The sequence below is a fragment of the Pagrus major genome, chromosome 16 (genome assembly GCF_040436345.1).
Source record: "Pagrus major chromosome 16, Pma_NU_1.0".
Classification (NCBI taxonomy): domain Eukaryota; kingdom Metazoa; phylum Chordata; class Actinopteri; order Spariformes; family Sparidae; genus Pagrus; species Pagrus major.
This window is the reverse complement of record NC_133230.1, coordinates 25,442,898-25,455,882: the sequence shown is the minus strand read 5'-3', so window position 1 is coordinate 25,455,882 and position 12,985 is coordinate 25,442,898. Positions and strand designations below refer to the sequence as shown.

Here is a 12,985-nt window from a genome sequence, read left to right as displayed (position 1 = left end):
TCTGCGATGATGTAACAACTACGTTGCATCATCCTATTGGCCCAGAGACTTCCGGCTTCTTCCTCTCAGATGAGATTAACAAGACAGGTAGCTCAATACTAGAATGAGAAGATATTTGGATTAGATAGAGGGTGAATGTCACTCTTTAGACAGTTTCACACTTTCCTTTGAGATTTTACATCTTGTTCGACGTGGGGAATCAACTGTAAACTGTCGGCTGCCAACTACAGTAGATTATTTTTGCTCGGAGCGGATTGCAGCCATGATGGCGTCAAGCTACAACGCTAAGGAAGAGGACGGACACCCCTCGGGTGCCTCGAGTCACGGAGGCGCAGGGGCCGTGAAAAGTAAAAAGCCGGACAACACAGCGTTCAAGCAGCAGAGACTACCAGCCTGGCAGCCTATCCTGACGGCAGGAACCGTGCTGCCTGCTTTCTTCGTTATCGGTCTCATCTTCATCCCCATCGGCATCGGCCTGTTTGTCTCATCAAACAACATTAAAGAGTTCGAGGTACAGTGACAATGACAGTCTGTCTCTCTTGTTAACTTCATAGCCACCGCCGACTAGCTTCGTCTAGGTTTTTCTACACAGTCCATTTCAGCCACGGTTACTATGAAGGCCGTGTAAATAAACTGTAAAATGTTTGTGTTATGACGAACAAGAACACAAATTACAAGTGACACCTAACTAAATAACTAGCCATATTTCTGAATACTGTGACGGTTTGCCATATTGAAACGACCCTATATATTTAGATGACAGTCCATTACCTATAGGTAGCTTGCGGCGAACTAGCTAAACTAATGTATGGGTCAATAATAACACTGCACCGGAAGGCTACAATGTTCAGTTTTATTGAGAGTGTATTAAAAGGGTGTTAATTGCTTTATGGTAATTTTAAGGCTGTAGTTCGTGGTTGATTTTTTTATTTTTTAAATTAGTATAATAAGAAGTTTTTCCTGTATTTTGTCCAGAAATTGATATTAAAATGTTACAAACACCTCTTGTATAACACCCAGTTTATGAGGCTAGAAACATTTTTCAGTTTAACAAACAGTTGAGGGTAGACAAAATAATTGTGAAACTAAAGCCTCCATAATGACCCTTTTAGTTGAATCAACACCTCTTAAAAACAACAAAAAATGAATAGTATAACCTTCATGAATGTGTAATATATTACAGGGCGTTTGTATAAATTAGACTGAATAAGTTTTATCAACTTGTACTGAATAAAACTGGCTAATAAGTCCCCGTCCACATGTACACTGGTACGATTGAAAACAGGCTTGGGTGGTTGTTTAGTTGCTAAATATACAATGAACAATTTTTAATTTTTACTTTTTGACTTTAAGTTTGTATTCTAGGCATTACAGATACTAGGCTGGTACTTGGGTAAAATCTACTGAAATCTGGACAAAAATGACAAGGCAGGGCCAGGGAAACGTGACTGCTCTTCACAGAATTCTCCCTATTTTTTATCAAAGTACTGTTAAAGGCTGTTTTTGTCTCCCTTCCCCATCATTGTATTATCAATGCCAGTTTGTGCTTTTCTGATTGTCAATGTTTCAACTCAAATACTCCAATTTCATAACACATACTTAAAGTTAACATTTGCCACTGATGCTACATACACTGATAAGACCCAATCAGGAAGTGGATGTGGGTGTCTGCGTCACTATTTTCAGTGACCTGAAAACTGTTTACAAGTGTACAAAAGGCCATAATTCATAGAAAAGGTTATGTTTTAAGAAAGTGAAGGGCCTAAGTGAATATGGATCATGTTCATTTGTTCAATTGTTGTTATATTCTGCTATTTTTCAACTAATCAGCTCCTCATTTTCAGATTGATTACACTGGTGTCGGTGACTCTAGCCCATGCTCCAGCTGTGCCAAGAACTTCAGCTGGAACAGCACGACACCATGTAACTGCTCTGTGCACTTTACATTGGAGCAGCCATTTGAGGTGAGCACCTGCTTACAGTATGCTGACCCTATGAATAATAGATGCCTTCAGCTTCAAAATTGATACCGTTGCTTGAAGTGCAATAAAAGAAAAAAAAATCCTGTTCTTCTGGCACTAAATGTCCATTAAGATCTATTTTAAGTCCAAAGACAGGCACACTCAAGGCTTGTTTGGAGCCACCATTATCATCGATCATTCTATGCAGCCCAGCAACTTTCCGAAGGCTTTTATTGATTACTTATAAAAAGCTCTCAGCCACTTGTACTGCATCAAAACAATGTCTGGATAAGACAAACCAGTGTCACTAAGAACAACTTACATATGGGTTATAATTTAGCATAGTGTAATCAAAAGGACAGCTTTTTCATCTGACAACATGAACAAAGCTTCATTTGGAACGTGTGAACCTTTGCTTAAAATTTGCATAGCAAATTCAGTTCTGTGCATGCCAAATGGAAGTATATCGAAGCCTTTACTGATACACATCGTCTAAAACACAATCTCCCCTCCCCTGCAGAGCAATGTCTTCATGTACTACGGCTTATCCAACTTCTATCAGAACCACAGACGCTATGTCAAGTCCAGGGATGACAGCCAACTGAATGGCGACCGATCTGCTTTAACGGTATAATCTTGTAAATTATACACTTTTATAACATGAAGAGATTACAATGTATGCCTTTTGCATTGGTTTAACAATGACTGCTTTTTATAGAGCCCCAGCAAGGAATGTGAACCGTACCGTACAAGTGAGGGACTGCCCATCGCTCCATGCGGGGCCATAGCTAACAGCCTTTTTAATGGTAAGTGAGACATGGTAAATAACTGCATTTTTCTCCACAGCAATCTAAGGATTATTGCTCCCTAAGGGCTCAAGTCTTATCCGACCATTGTAACTCCTACTAATAAAACGTGTTTGCTGCATATACTTAATGCAACAATATTGAATGTAATGCTTCTTTGTTTCAGACACTCTGGAGCTATATCACATTGATGCCAATGGCACCAGAAATGCAATCCCCCTGGTAAAGAAGGGCATTGCTTGGTGGACAGACAAGCATGTAAAGTTCAGGAATCCTGGTGGAAACAACAACCTTACTGTAGCTTTCCAAGGTGATTTTAGTAAACTGTGCACAGGATCTATTAAGCTCAGAAACACTTAAATTGCAGTGACTAACTTAGTTTTGTCTTGTTCATTTTCAGGCACAAATAAGCCGGTGAACTGGAGGAAGCCAGTGTACGAGTTGGACCCATCAGATTCCGAGAACAACGGCTTTATCAATGAGGACTTCATTGTGTGGATGCGCACGGCTGCGTTGCCCACCTTTCGCAAGCTCTATCGCATCATCCAGAAGAAGCCCAGCACGACCCCCACTCTACCCAGCGGCAAATACATCTTGGACATAACTTACAGTATCCTTTGAAACGAGCGAGAAACTTGACTGCACAGTCAAAACTAGAGCAAGCCTTAGGCTGTAAAGATGGTGCAAATTATTTTTTTTGCCTAAATAAAGCTTCATAGGGTATTACTAATATGTAGTGAACAACAAAACACCTAAACAACATGTTTGAACAGATTTAACTTTGCTTGTTGTCAGCACACCGTCAAATACTGCTCTATGACAGTTCTGTTCGTCCATGCCAGGGGCTTTTTTATTTTTTGTTTCATAGTTATCTGGAAAACTTTCCTCAGTACCAAAACCCAAAACAGGTCATTATATATTTGTAGATGCTCCATTAGAGGGAGATCTGGGTTTTTTATTTAGCAAAGTTATCCAGATATCTCTGTAAACCAGCTTCTTGAAAGAAACCCCAGATAAAAGTCATGTTCACATCCTGCAAGCTCCTAAAACCAACAAGGCATCCAATCTGATACTCTACACAAAAATAAGAGCATGATTGTTAAAGAATTTGAGCGTGCCTTTTCTGTATAAACTGACCAACGGGTCTAACGTTGGCCAATAACGTCATATTAAGCTACAAGTTTTGCCATTTTGTCTATAACATTAACCTACAACTCAGCTCAAACAAATTGGCTAAATGTGTCCCCTTGTCTAATGTAACGTTAGCTAAATACTGTTAACATTTCAACACAACACATCAACAATGACCATACCTCTAAATTTATCACCCAAGGCAAGCCTCCCAGTGTGTGTTTGTAGTTGTTTCGGTTAATTCACCCATCAGTTCACGAAACACTGTGCTCTTGGTGCTCTGCCGCTACATTTGGTATATTCAAACAGTGCCCTGAGTTCAAGAACAGTCCACTTTGTGCCAGAGTGCACTCTAGCCAGAGCAACCATTTATGAACACACCCATTGTTGTACTAAAGTAGTGACAATTAGTCATGTGACATTGTTGACCATTAAAAAGTAAAAAAAAACAGCCTTGTGCTAAACAGTGATTGGGCGATAACTGAATTCATCACTCACTGACTTTCAGTGAATTAAGCCTTGATACTTCTCTGTACTTTTATTTTTATCAGTGCAGTTCAGGGTATGTTAGAAGTAGATGTGTAAACAGTTAATCCAGTCATGTTTCTTTAACCATGTGTAATCAGATTACCCTGTGCTCAGCTTTGATGGTCGCAAGCGGATGATCCTGAGCACCATCTCCTGGATGGGAGGGAAGAACCCCTTCCTCGGCATTGCCTACATCACTGTGGGCTCCATCTGCTTCTTCCTGGGAGTAGTTCTGCTCATCATCCATCACAAATATGACAACCGCAACAACAGTGCAGATATTCAAAACTAAACACCTCTTGTATCGTGTTTTCCTGCCTCTGCATGCATGGGTGACCCTAAAGGGTCCGTTCTGGACTGCTTGTTGATTTTAGCGTGATTACACTGGTCTCCAATTGTCTGTTGTTGTTTGTCTGAAGCATTTCATCAAAAGCTGTATTTATGTGTAGGCAAAAGACGGATGCTAGAGTCTGTGTCTCTGTGCATATAGCTTCGAGTCAGCTGCTGAGAATGTCATTTCCTGTCCTCAAGAGAAAGTTTCTATCTTCTATTTATCTATACATTATCAAAGTATCTGTGTTTTATTTTAGCAGTGCTTTGCGAATGGCTTAACTATTGAAGGATGTATGTATGTTTAATGCAAGTTTTTGTCCAAAGTATGTACTGTAATATGTCCTGCTGATGAATGTACCATTATAGTTCATTGACATACCTCTGTGGTTTTTGCGATAACCTTGAATATAGGATGGGATAATCATTGCTCGTTTGTCGATTCTTATGGTAAGCATTGATGTTTAACATGAAGTATTTTGGGAGAGTCGTCGAATACTCATTACAAGTAATACCAAAAGTGTGGTTATCTATCCTCCGCTGTGACTGGTTGTATAAATAGACTGACCAGTCACAAGGCATCTTTTAAAAGTTATACTATATGCTTATTAATGATTAAAAAATTATCCTACACCACTATATCCAATATTGTTAATTCAAAGGCTGATTAGAGCACAAAAATTCTGTTACAGTTTGGCCTGTTTGTTAAGTTATCTTGCGTTCATCATTCTTAACCAAATGATATGCACTTTAAAAGTGTCACATTTGTTATGTTGGATTTCCCCCTTGTTTCACTTCATCTTCTGTTCTAAAATTGTTGATTTATTGTGTGTTTTAAATTTTAAATTGTTTGAATTTGAAGTTTTTATAAGGTTTGTAGGGTCCAATTAAACAACTTGGTAAAATCTATTGGTGTCATGTCGTTTTCGTGAAGTAACATACTAATAATAACAATCCCACGCGACCGGATGTGACAGACGCACGAGGGGATTGTGGGAAGTCAGGCTGTCAGTGTCCGTCCTTGTGCTGTGCCTTTACCTCTTAGCTAACCAAAACACAGAAGTTTGCCAAAATGTACAGACAGCTTATGGTAAGAGAGTCGTTTAATATATTGTATTTTACCATGAAACCTTCCAGTTTTGTCATAAAAATATCAGTATTATGTTAATACTTATTTTTGCTAGATTAATTCTTATTAAGAGTAGCGGTCCCGAGCTAAACTTTTCAAACTTAGCTAATGTTAGCCAGCTAGCTTAGCAGGTAAGGGTAAGCCTTAATGTGAAATGGAGTTACTTAATTTAAGAAATACACATTAATATTGTAATAAGATGTTACTTATGCGTTTTTATAACTTCTAAAGAGTTACCCTGTTTGACAGGACGCCAGGCACCTGATAGGTTAAGCATTAAGTCAAGTAAGTAGGTTGAGTCATGTTGAAGTTAGTTAACACTAGTGAGGATAAGGTATCCATCTTTAAAAACATCTTGCTTCAACTCAACATAAAATACGTGACCGCTACTAAGCAGGCGTCGTTTTGTCACATAACACTACGTATCAGGGACTTGTTTGTCAGGCTCTCGGTGAAAGTATGTACATGTTGAGAGGACAGAGCCAGACGCCAGATTTTGTGAGAAAAATTCAGGTAAAGTTGGTGGTTTCAGGTAAGGTCGGTTCTGAATAAGTTTATAGGACCGAATAGACTGAGGTGTACAAGCAATCTTCATTGAGATTGCCACCCATTTACTCTTTTTTTTTTTTGCCAAAGCAGGCAACTTAAAATCTATTGCCAAATCATCAAATATTTTTGAACATATATGCACTGATTGTGTCTGTAGTGTGACCTTTATTGAACCAAGTAATCAGAGATGACAGCAGTGTCTTTGACCTCTCTTTTGACTTTGAGTTTTGCATTTTATCCTTTAATACAAATGCAATACATGGGTTTGGCCAGAAGATGTCACGATTTCTCTACTCTGCTACCATTTAATGGTTTTAAACAAGAAACTATTTATAGCACACTTGCTTCAAAGTTGTTCAGTGCTACAGAAATAATTATTTTCCTCATCACTAGTTGAAGTCAGCTTGCTGAACTGCCATAGAAACTTTACTATCTTTGTGTGCGCTAATGAAAGTTGGTATAGTATGTATACTTTCACTTTCTCACGCTGTTTTAGTGTTAATTAGATGATTATATGGTATTGTTGTCCAGAGTTTGTCATGCTTAAGTTATAACAGTGTAAACTCAGTTTCAAATCTTCATTCAAGTGTTTGTACCACCAGGGACTCCGGCAGCTTTCCAGGCGGACCATCACGAGCAGTGCCCGCAGACAGCTTGATAACACTGTGAAGGAAAAACAAAAACTGTTTCAGGTAGGGTTAATCTGTTTGGATGACATCTGTAAGTGTTCGATCCCGCCGTTATCCCATCTTATATTTGTAAGAGTAGTGTAACCTTATGAAGAACAGTCTTTTTGACACTTGAATGAAATATCTGAACAAATTTATATCACAGATGTGAAATGAAACTTGTGTCTTCACTCAAAAACTGTACACAGTTGATTTGTGAAGCATTGTTGGTATGAGACAGTTTAGAGCAGAGACCACAATTGTTATGTAACTTGGGCACCTTTTGTTACACCCATAAATGTAATTATGTTCTCATTTGACTTGTAATTTTAAGACTTTGTTTTCCCTTGTCTGTGTTTAAATTTGAGACAAAGGCTGAGACAATGATATTGATAATGATAATGTTAAAGTCTCTACTTTATTCCCAGGTTCTGGAGACAGAATCTAATTTTATCCTCTTTGTAGCCTGACAGATAAGTATCAGTGGATTTTTCCCCTACATTGTTTAAATGACCTTCGCCTGTAGCTGGGGCTGGAGTTACACTAATTATGCTTGCAAGCTGCTAATTAAAAAAAACATTGCAAAATCAGCGTTCCAATGTGGCAGGCTTTGCTGATCCTTGCATAGCGCTAGAAATTACTGTAGACATAACTGACAAATGACCTACCCTCGCTCCTAAATCTCAGAGCAAGCACTGCTTCATTGCATATCGTACTGTACGCCACCACTTAATTGCTATGGTTAACCAGAGATGAGCTCTGTAAAAATATGAATACCATGGAAACAGAAGCACATTATGATAAAAGTCCTTCACGTACCTTTTAAAGGGACACTTCAACCCAAAATCAAAATACATATGTTTCCTCTTACCTGTAGCACCATGAAACCATCTAGATAGTTTTGGTGTGAGTTGCAGAGTCTTAGAGATAACAGCTGTAGAGACGTCTGCCTTCTCTTGCATATAATGGAACTAGATGACACTCTGCTTGTGCTGCTCAAAGCACCAAAAACATACATTTGATAAACTTGACAGAAATGTCTCTTTGCAGAAATCATGACCTGATTACTCAAGAAAATCCAGACATTGTTTGAGCAGTTTTATGTGGAAACTATTTTATCTTATAACTGAAGTACATCCACCAACCGTATCATCACACAGAGGGAAACATGCATCTATTTATGGACAAGAGGCTCTTGCTTGTGACAGCATGGTATGCTAACATTAATGGCCTCCTCCTCGGTTGAGCTTTAACGCTAGTTGGCTTAGTTAGCTTGGTTAGCTTAGTTAGCTTAGGCTCTCATCCATGAGTGGATGCATGCTTCTTTCTGTGTGATGACATAGTTGGTGGGTGTAGTTTGGTCGTGAGAAAATAGTTGCTTCATAAAACTCCTTACAAAAACAAGGTCTGTGGATTATCTTGAGTAGCAGACTCAGAACTAGAGTTCTGGTAAGAAACATTGATGTTAAGTTTATCAATTGTGTTTTTTACCACTTTGTTGTGGGCCATCAAGTTCCATTGTACCCGGGAGAAGACAGACATCTCAAAAACTTGGCAACTGACACCACATCAATCTAGATGGATAAATAGCACTATAGGTAAAAGGAAAAATATGTGTTTTGAACTGTCCCTTTTAAAGTAGGAATGTCTAAAATTACTACATGCCTTAATTCTTTGCTCTTTGAACAGGAGGACAACGGTATGCCCATCCATCTGAAGGGCGGTTCAAAGGATGCTCTGCTGTACAGAGCCACAATGACTCTCACTGTGTTTGGTATGTCAGCAATTGTCTGAGATTTGATGATTCAGGCTCACGCCAGATGTCTCAGTCTGTCTTCTCGATAAAACACATCTCATACCTGTGGCTCAACCCCGTTGTTATTACTGTAAATGACTTTAAAAGTAAAATGACTGCAATTTGACGATGCATCATCAAGGATTGTTTTGATCTCTTCACAGGGAGTGGATATGTTGTGTACGAGCTGTTTACTGCTGCTATGCCCAAGAAGCCACAGTGAAATGGGATTGGCCGATTGGGCTTTACCATCTGATGAAACAATCATGGACGTGTTGTGTGTAATTCATCAACTCTGTTGTGCAGATTTGTAAACTGGGAAATTATTTGTCCTATCAATAATATCAGTATTTTTAATGTTTGAAATAAATGTTTATTGATTGTACAAATCATGAGCTGAAAATGATAATAAAAACATATCTATCTTATTGAATTGATATTCTCTCGTTATTTTTTTTTCTTCATATTAAGCTGTTGTGTTTTCGGAAATAGATCAAGAACTTTGTATTATTTTTCATCCAGATTTGGAGTTGAGCAGGAGACTGCAGCGGTGTATTTTAACAAGCAGATTGGATTGGATCTGTCGGAACTAGGCTCCTGTGTAGATGTTTGGTTTGACCACTAGAGGGCCCTAAAAACCAACAAGACGAGCTCTCCCACTGAGAAGCAGAGTACTGTTTCTTGAATACTTTTCCTCTCAACGCAAGTTGATTTTCCATTGATTCCCACTTTATAAATACGCTTCTGAAAAGACAACAATCCACTTGTAATTGTTTCTTTAAGCATCTTGAATGAATTATGAGAAATAACCTCGTTATGATACCAAGAGTCAATAGGTTTCTGTTTACAAACCTCAAAATTAAACTTCTATAATAAGTTGGACAACGTTGCGTGTATAATCCACTTCCCCTCTCCGTGTTGTCTGGGCAAGTGTGACCCTGCTGTGTAGTCAACACTGGCACTGGAAACTCATTAAATCATCAGACCAAAGGAATGCAGGGGAAAAATGTAATTTCCAAACAGTGGATCGCTCTTAGCGGGGGACATACATCAACTGACAGGCAGGGCTTTCGTAAGAAGCCCATATGATGGTAAACTGAGAGTTTGGGAACTGCCCCCCTATTAAGTAGCCGATGGTGGAAAGATTCTTCCCACTTGGAAAGAGGCTTTTCCTTCTTGGACATCTGCTGGCGGAGCTTCCAGTAGCCAGAGAGAGGAGAGAGGAGTCCAGCCACAGCTCCTGAAATCTTTCTCTTACTTTCCAGAGGGGGAGGCTTCACGCAGGCTGCTCGCACATTTGGTCGCTGAATATTTTCATCAGGGGTCGAATAGGTGAGTTGGAAGACTTTTTTGTCATTGTGAAAGAGTTACTGCAGCAAATTTAATAGATAATAGTAATAACTTATTTATATTTTACAAATTTGAAAGAATTTTTGTCGCAGTTTTGTACTGTTTTCCAGTGATTTATCCACCTTGAATTTGATGCTTTTTTTTTAAATTGAACGCTTTATGACAAGCACATTTACTTAACTTAAAAAAAAAAAATAAAAAAAAAATAAGATTAGACGCTCAACCACGTTATTGGAATGAACTGAATGAAAATGCAAAGACAAGTCATTGGTTTGGAAACTGACAATAAAGCGCGGTCATTATAAGATTTAAATGTTTCAGCAGCAAAGCAGGCACATATATTGTGCCTTTTGCGTAATTTACCTATTTGATTTACCCCCAATTGTGTACAGTAAGACAGTAATTTCGGCCCCTGCAGCTGCAGTTCTCGGGCATATGCACCAGGCGGGGCGCACAGCCTGTGGTAAAAGTTTAAAGAAACTGAGTTGAGACTAGACTGGTGGTCCACTTTTGCTTCAGAACAAAGGTAACCACATTGCATGAGATTATTCTAGTTTAGATAAACTAATGATTGCGTTATAATAATCTATTTAAGTCCTCTTTGTTTTATGAGTTGAGTCCATGTAAAAGTTGAACTCTGTTACTGAATCCCAAAAAATACATCTAGTCAAAATAGAAGAAGAGGTGGAGAGACAATCTTAAGATTTGAGATACAAATCTTTTTTTTTCTTGATTTTTTTTCTTGAATTTTGTGATTTCTATAAAAAAGGACTGCAGTTAAGATCGTCCATAATCCTTTATACATTGAAATGCATGAAAAATAAGATATTACAGACTTTTAATGAGTTTTTTGGGACCTTACATGGTCACCCAGACCCCGTCCCTGTAGGGCTACAGTGAGAACCATAGGTAAGACTGTACTGTATGTAGTGAGCTGCATAGCGAGCCACTAAAATGATCAAGATAGCTTGAGGGCTATGTATTTCCAGGCAGTGCTTATGAAGATCAAACAGATGAGCGTGTGGTAAAATGTTTTTTGCAATCCCTCATTTACTGAATACCAACTGAGTGCTAAGTACCCACCTCAGGGTGAGGGCGTCAGCGGGAGGCAGCAAGGTGTGGCACTTGTTATGTAAGAGAGTCCAGATGGATCTTGCAGTTTTTGTCATAATAAAAAGCAATGATTATATAATAAGAGCGATCAGTATTAATTCCATATTTAAAAGGAGAGCATTAGTGTCCTCTGAGCTTGTTGGATATTATGTGCTTTTAGTTAAAGGCAAACTTTGAATCCTTCAGTCTTAATCAGATAGTCTTGTTGTAGCAGTAAATTAAAAATACATTGAGTCACACCACCAAGTGAGCTGTATGATAGATCTGCAGCTTCAGCACATTCTCTGTCTTTGTCCTCAGATTGGTTGATGTGCTGCTGACCCTTAAGGGCCAAACATGAAGATAGGGCTGTCTCTGGCCGCGGCTGCCTTTTTTGCAGCCCTGCTGTCCACCATAGATGCTCAAGGTAAATGAAACCACCTGGCCTCATTCCACGTACATACACTATCCCACTCTGCCTCTTTATCTCCTGTTTCTCTCCTTTCACTTATTCATCTCCACTGGTTATTTATGTTACAGGGATTAATCTGTTACGTTAATGTCTACTTTAATGAGAGTCATCACATAGACGATGAACTCTTTGTATTGATTAACTGAATAAAGTTATTATTTTTCATGTGTATGCTATTTGACTATATCACATTTGGACTACTGACTGATTCCTTGATGATTTTCATGCTTTCATCCCTTGTTTGTAGCGTATTTTGTCAGATTTATCTTTCAGCACCCCCACTACAAGCTTTGATGTAAAGTCAAAATCCAGATCCCATTTACTTGTACTTAAGCTGTAATTCAGATGGTGTAAACCAATACTTCAGGAACAATTTTCTCATTTGGGTTTGGCAAATATAAGAAACCAAGCACAGTAAAGTTTATTTCATTTCCAATTTCTAATTAAATGCATTAAAGAGCGGGGCACAGAGTAGAACAAAAGTCACTTCATGGCTAAATGTTCCCCCATAAATTTTTAAGCAGGGCTGTTGCTGTTTCAATTTTATGGCAGCAAGCCTCTGCACTTTTTCCAAAGCAAAATTTGGAAGATTGCCAACTTCTTGGTAATTAGGCATTGAAATGCAGGTTCACATATATTTTAGTTGTTATGATCATGCCAAGGTTGTAGTAGGATCTTGTAAACCTGTGTAAACCTCTCTGAAATAGTTTTAAGAGTGGCTGCAGCAGCGAGTCATTAAATTTTTTGTGAAACAACGTAATAGCACAATAGTGGAAGTTGAGTAAAATTAAGGTACATCAAAAGTTTAAACTGCATTCATCATTGGAAATGTGTAAAAAGTAGTGTGATGCATTGACTGTAAGTGAAAAAAGTGAATTTAATTGTTCGGAATAATTGTCTTTTTTACAGCGTTGCATTTTAGAGGCAGTGTTGTCATTTTGTTGGTAGAAAGCTGAATAAGTGGAAATATTCAAGGAAAATAGAAGTGCTTAAAAACCACTTTAAGACCACTTTAAATTATTGAAGTTATTTGAATTACTTCCCAACTTTGATTCTGTGCATTTATATTACTGTTTTAGTAGCTGTTAAATACTTTTTGCTGTACATGTCATAAGTGAGAACATGTCATAGACTGTTTAAAATCTGTGAGTAGTTTTGACCGAAAATAACTCAA

General features: G+C 38.3%; 3 protein-coding genes across 3 annotated transcripts in view; all 3 read left to right on the top strand.

Moving 5' to 3' along the window:
* Positions 1-25: 25 nt before the first annotated feature.
* LOC141010938 (cell cycle control protein 50A-like) lies at positions 26-5,663 on the top strand. Its single transcript, XM_073484103.1, has 7 exons — positions 26-511; positions 1,845-1,964; positions 2,482-2,589; positions 2,680-2,767; positions 2,934-3,077; positions 3,168-3,377; positions 4,525-5,663. Exons 1-7 carry the CDS (start codon positions 263-265, stop codon positions 4,716-4,718), a joined length of 1,113 nt encoding a protein of 370 aa, XP_073340204.1. The 5' UTR covers positions 26-262; the 3' UTR covers positions 4,719-5,663.
* Positions 5,664-5,757: 94 nt separating this feature from the next.
* On the top strand, positions 5,758-9,330 carry cox7a2a (cytochrome c oxidase subunit 7A2a). Its single transcript, XM_073484143.1, has 4 exons — positions 5,758-5,846; positions 7,037-7,126; positions 8,792-8,876; positions 9,062-9,330. The coding sequence occupies exons 1-4, from the start codon at positions 5,829-5,831 to the stop codon at positions 9,118-9,120; spliced, it is 252 nt and encodes an 83-aa protein (XP_073340244.1). The 5' UTR covers positions 5,758-5,828; the 3' UTR covers positions 9,121-9,330.
* A 765-nt stretch (positions 9,331-10,095) lies between these two features.
* The window catches only part of LOC141011010 (collagen alpha-1(XII) chain-like), a 57,133-nt gene continuing 54,243 nt past the window's right edge, over positions 10,096-12,985 (top strand). Inside the window, exons 1-2 of the mRNA XM_073484199.1 lie at positions 10,096-10,229; positions 11,661-11,766. Of these exons, the coding sequence (XP_073340300.1) occupies positions 11,697-11,766 (70 nt within the window). The 5' untranslated portion in view covers positions 10,096-10,229; positions 11,661-11,696. The remainder of the gene's footprint in view (positions 10,230-11,660; positions 11,767-12,985) is intronic.

What these genes read in the sequence shown, in the direction of transcription:
- LOC141010938 (XM_073484103.1), top strand. Translation starts at nt 263, where the DNA reads ATGATGGCGTCAAGCTACAACGCTAAGGAAGAGGACGGACACCCCTCG. An exon ending in GCGACCGATCTGCTTTAACG is followed by an intron (nt 2,590 to 2,679) that starts GTATAATCTTGT and finishes TGCTTTTTATAG; the next exon opens with AGCCCCAGCAAGGAATGTGA. An exon ending in CCTTACTGTAGCTTTCCAAG is followed by an intron (nt 3,078 to 3,167) that starts GTGATTTTAGTA and finishes GTTCATTTTCAG; the next exon opens with GCACAAATAAGCCGGTGAAC.
- cox7a2a (XM_073484143.1), top strand. An exon ending in AAAAACAAAAACTGTTTCAG is followed by an intron (nt 7,127 to 8,791) that starts GTAGGGTTAATC and finishes CTCTTTGAACAG; the next exon opens with GAGGACAACGGTATGCCCAT. An exon ending in AATGACTCTCACTGTGTTTG is followed by an intron (nt 8,877 to 9,061) that starts GTATGTCAGCAA and finishes ATCTCTTCACAG; the next exon opens with GGAGTGGATATGTTGTGTAC.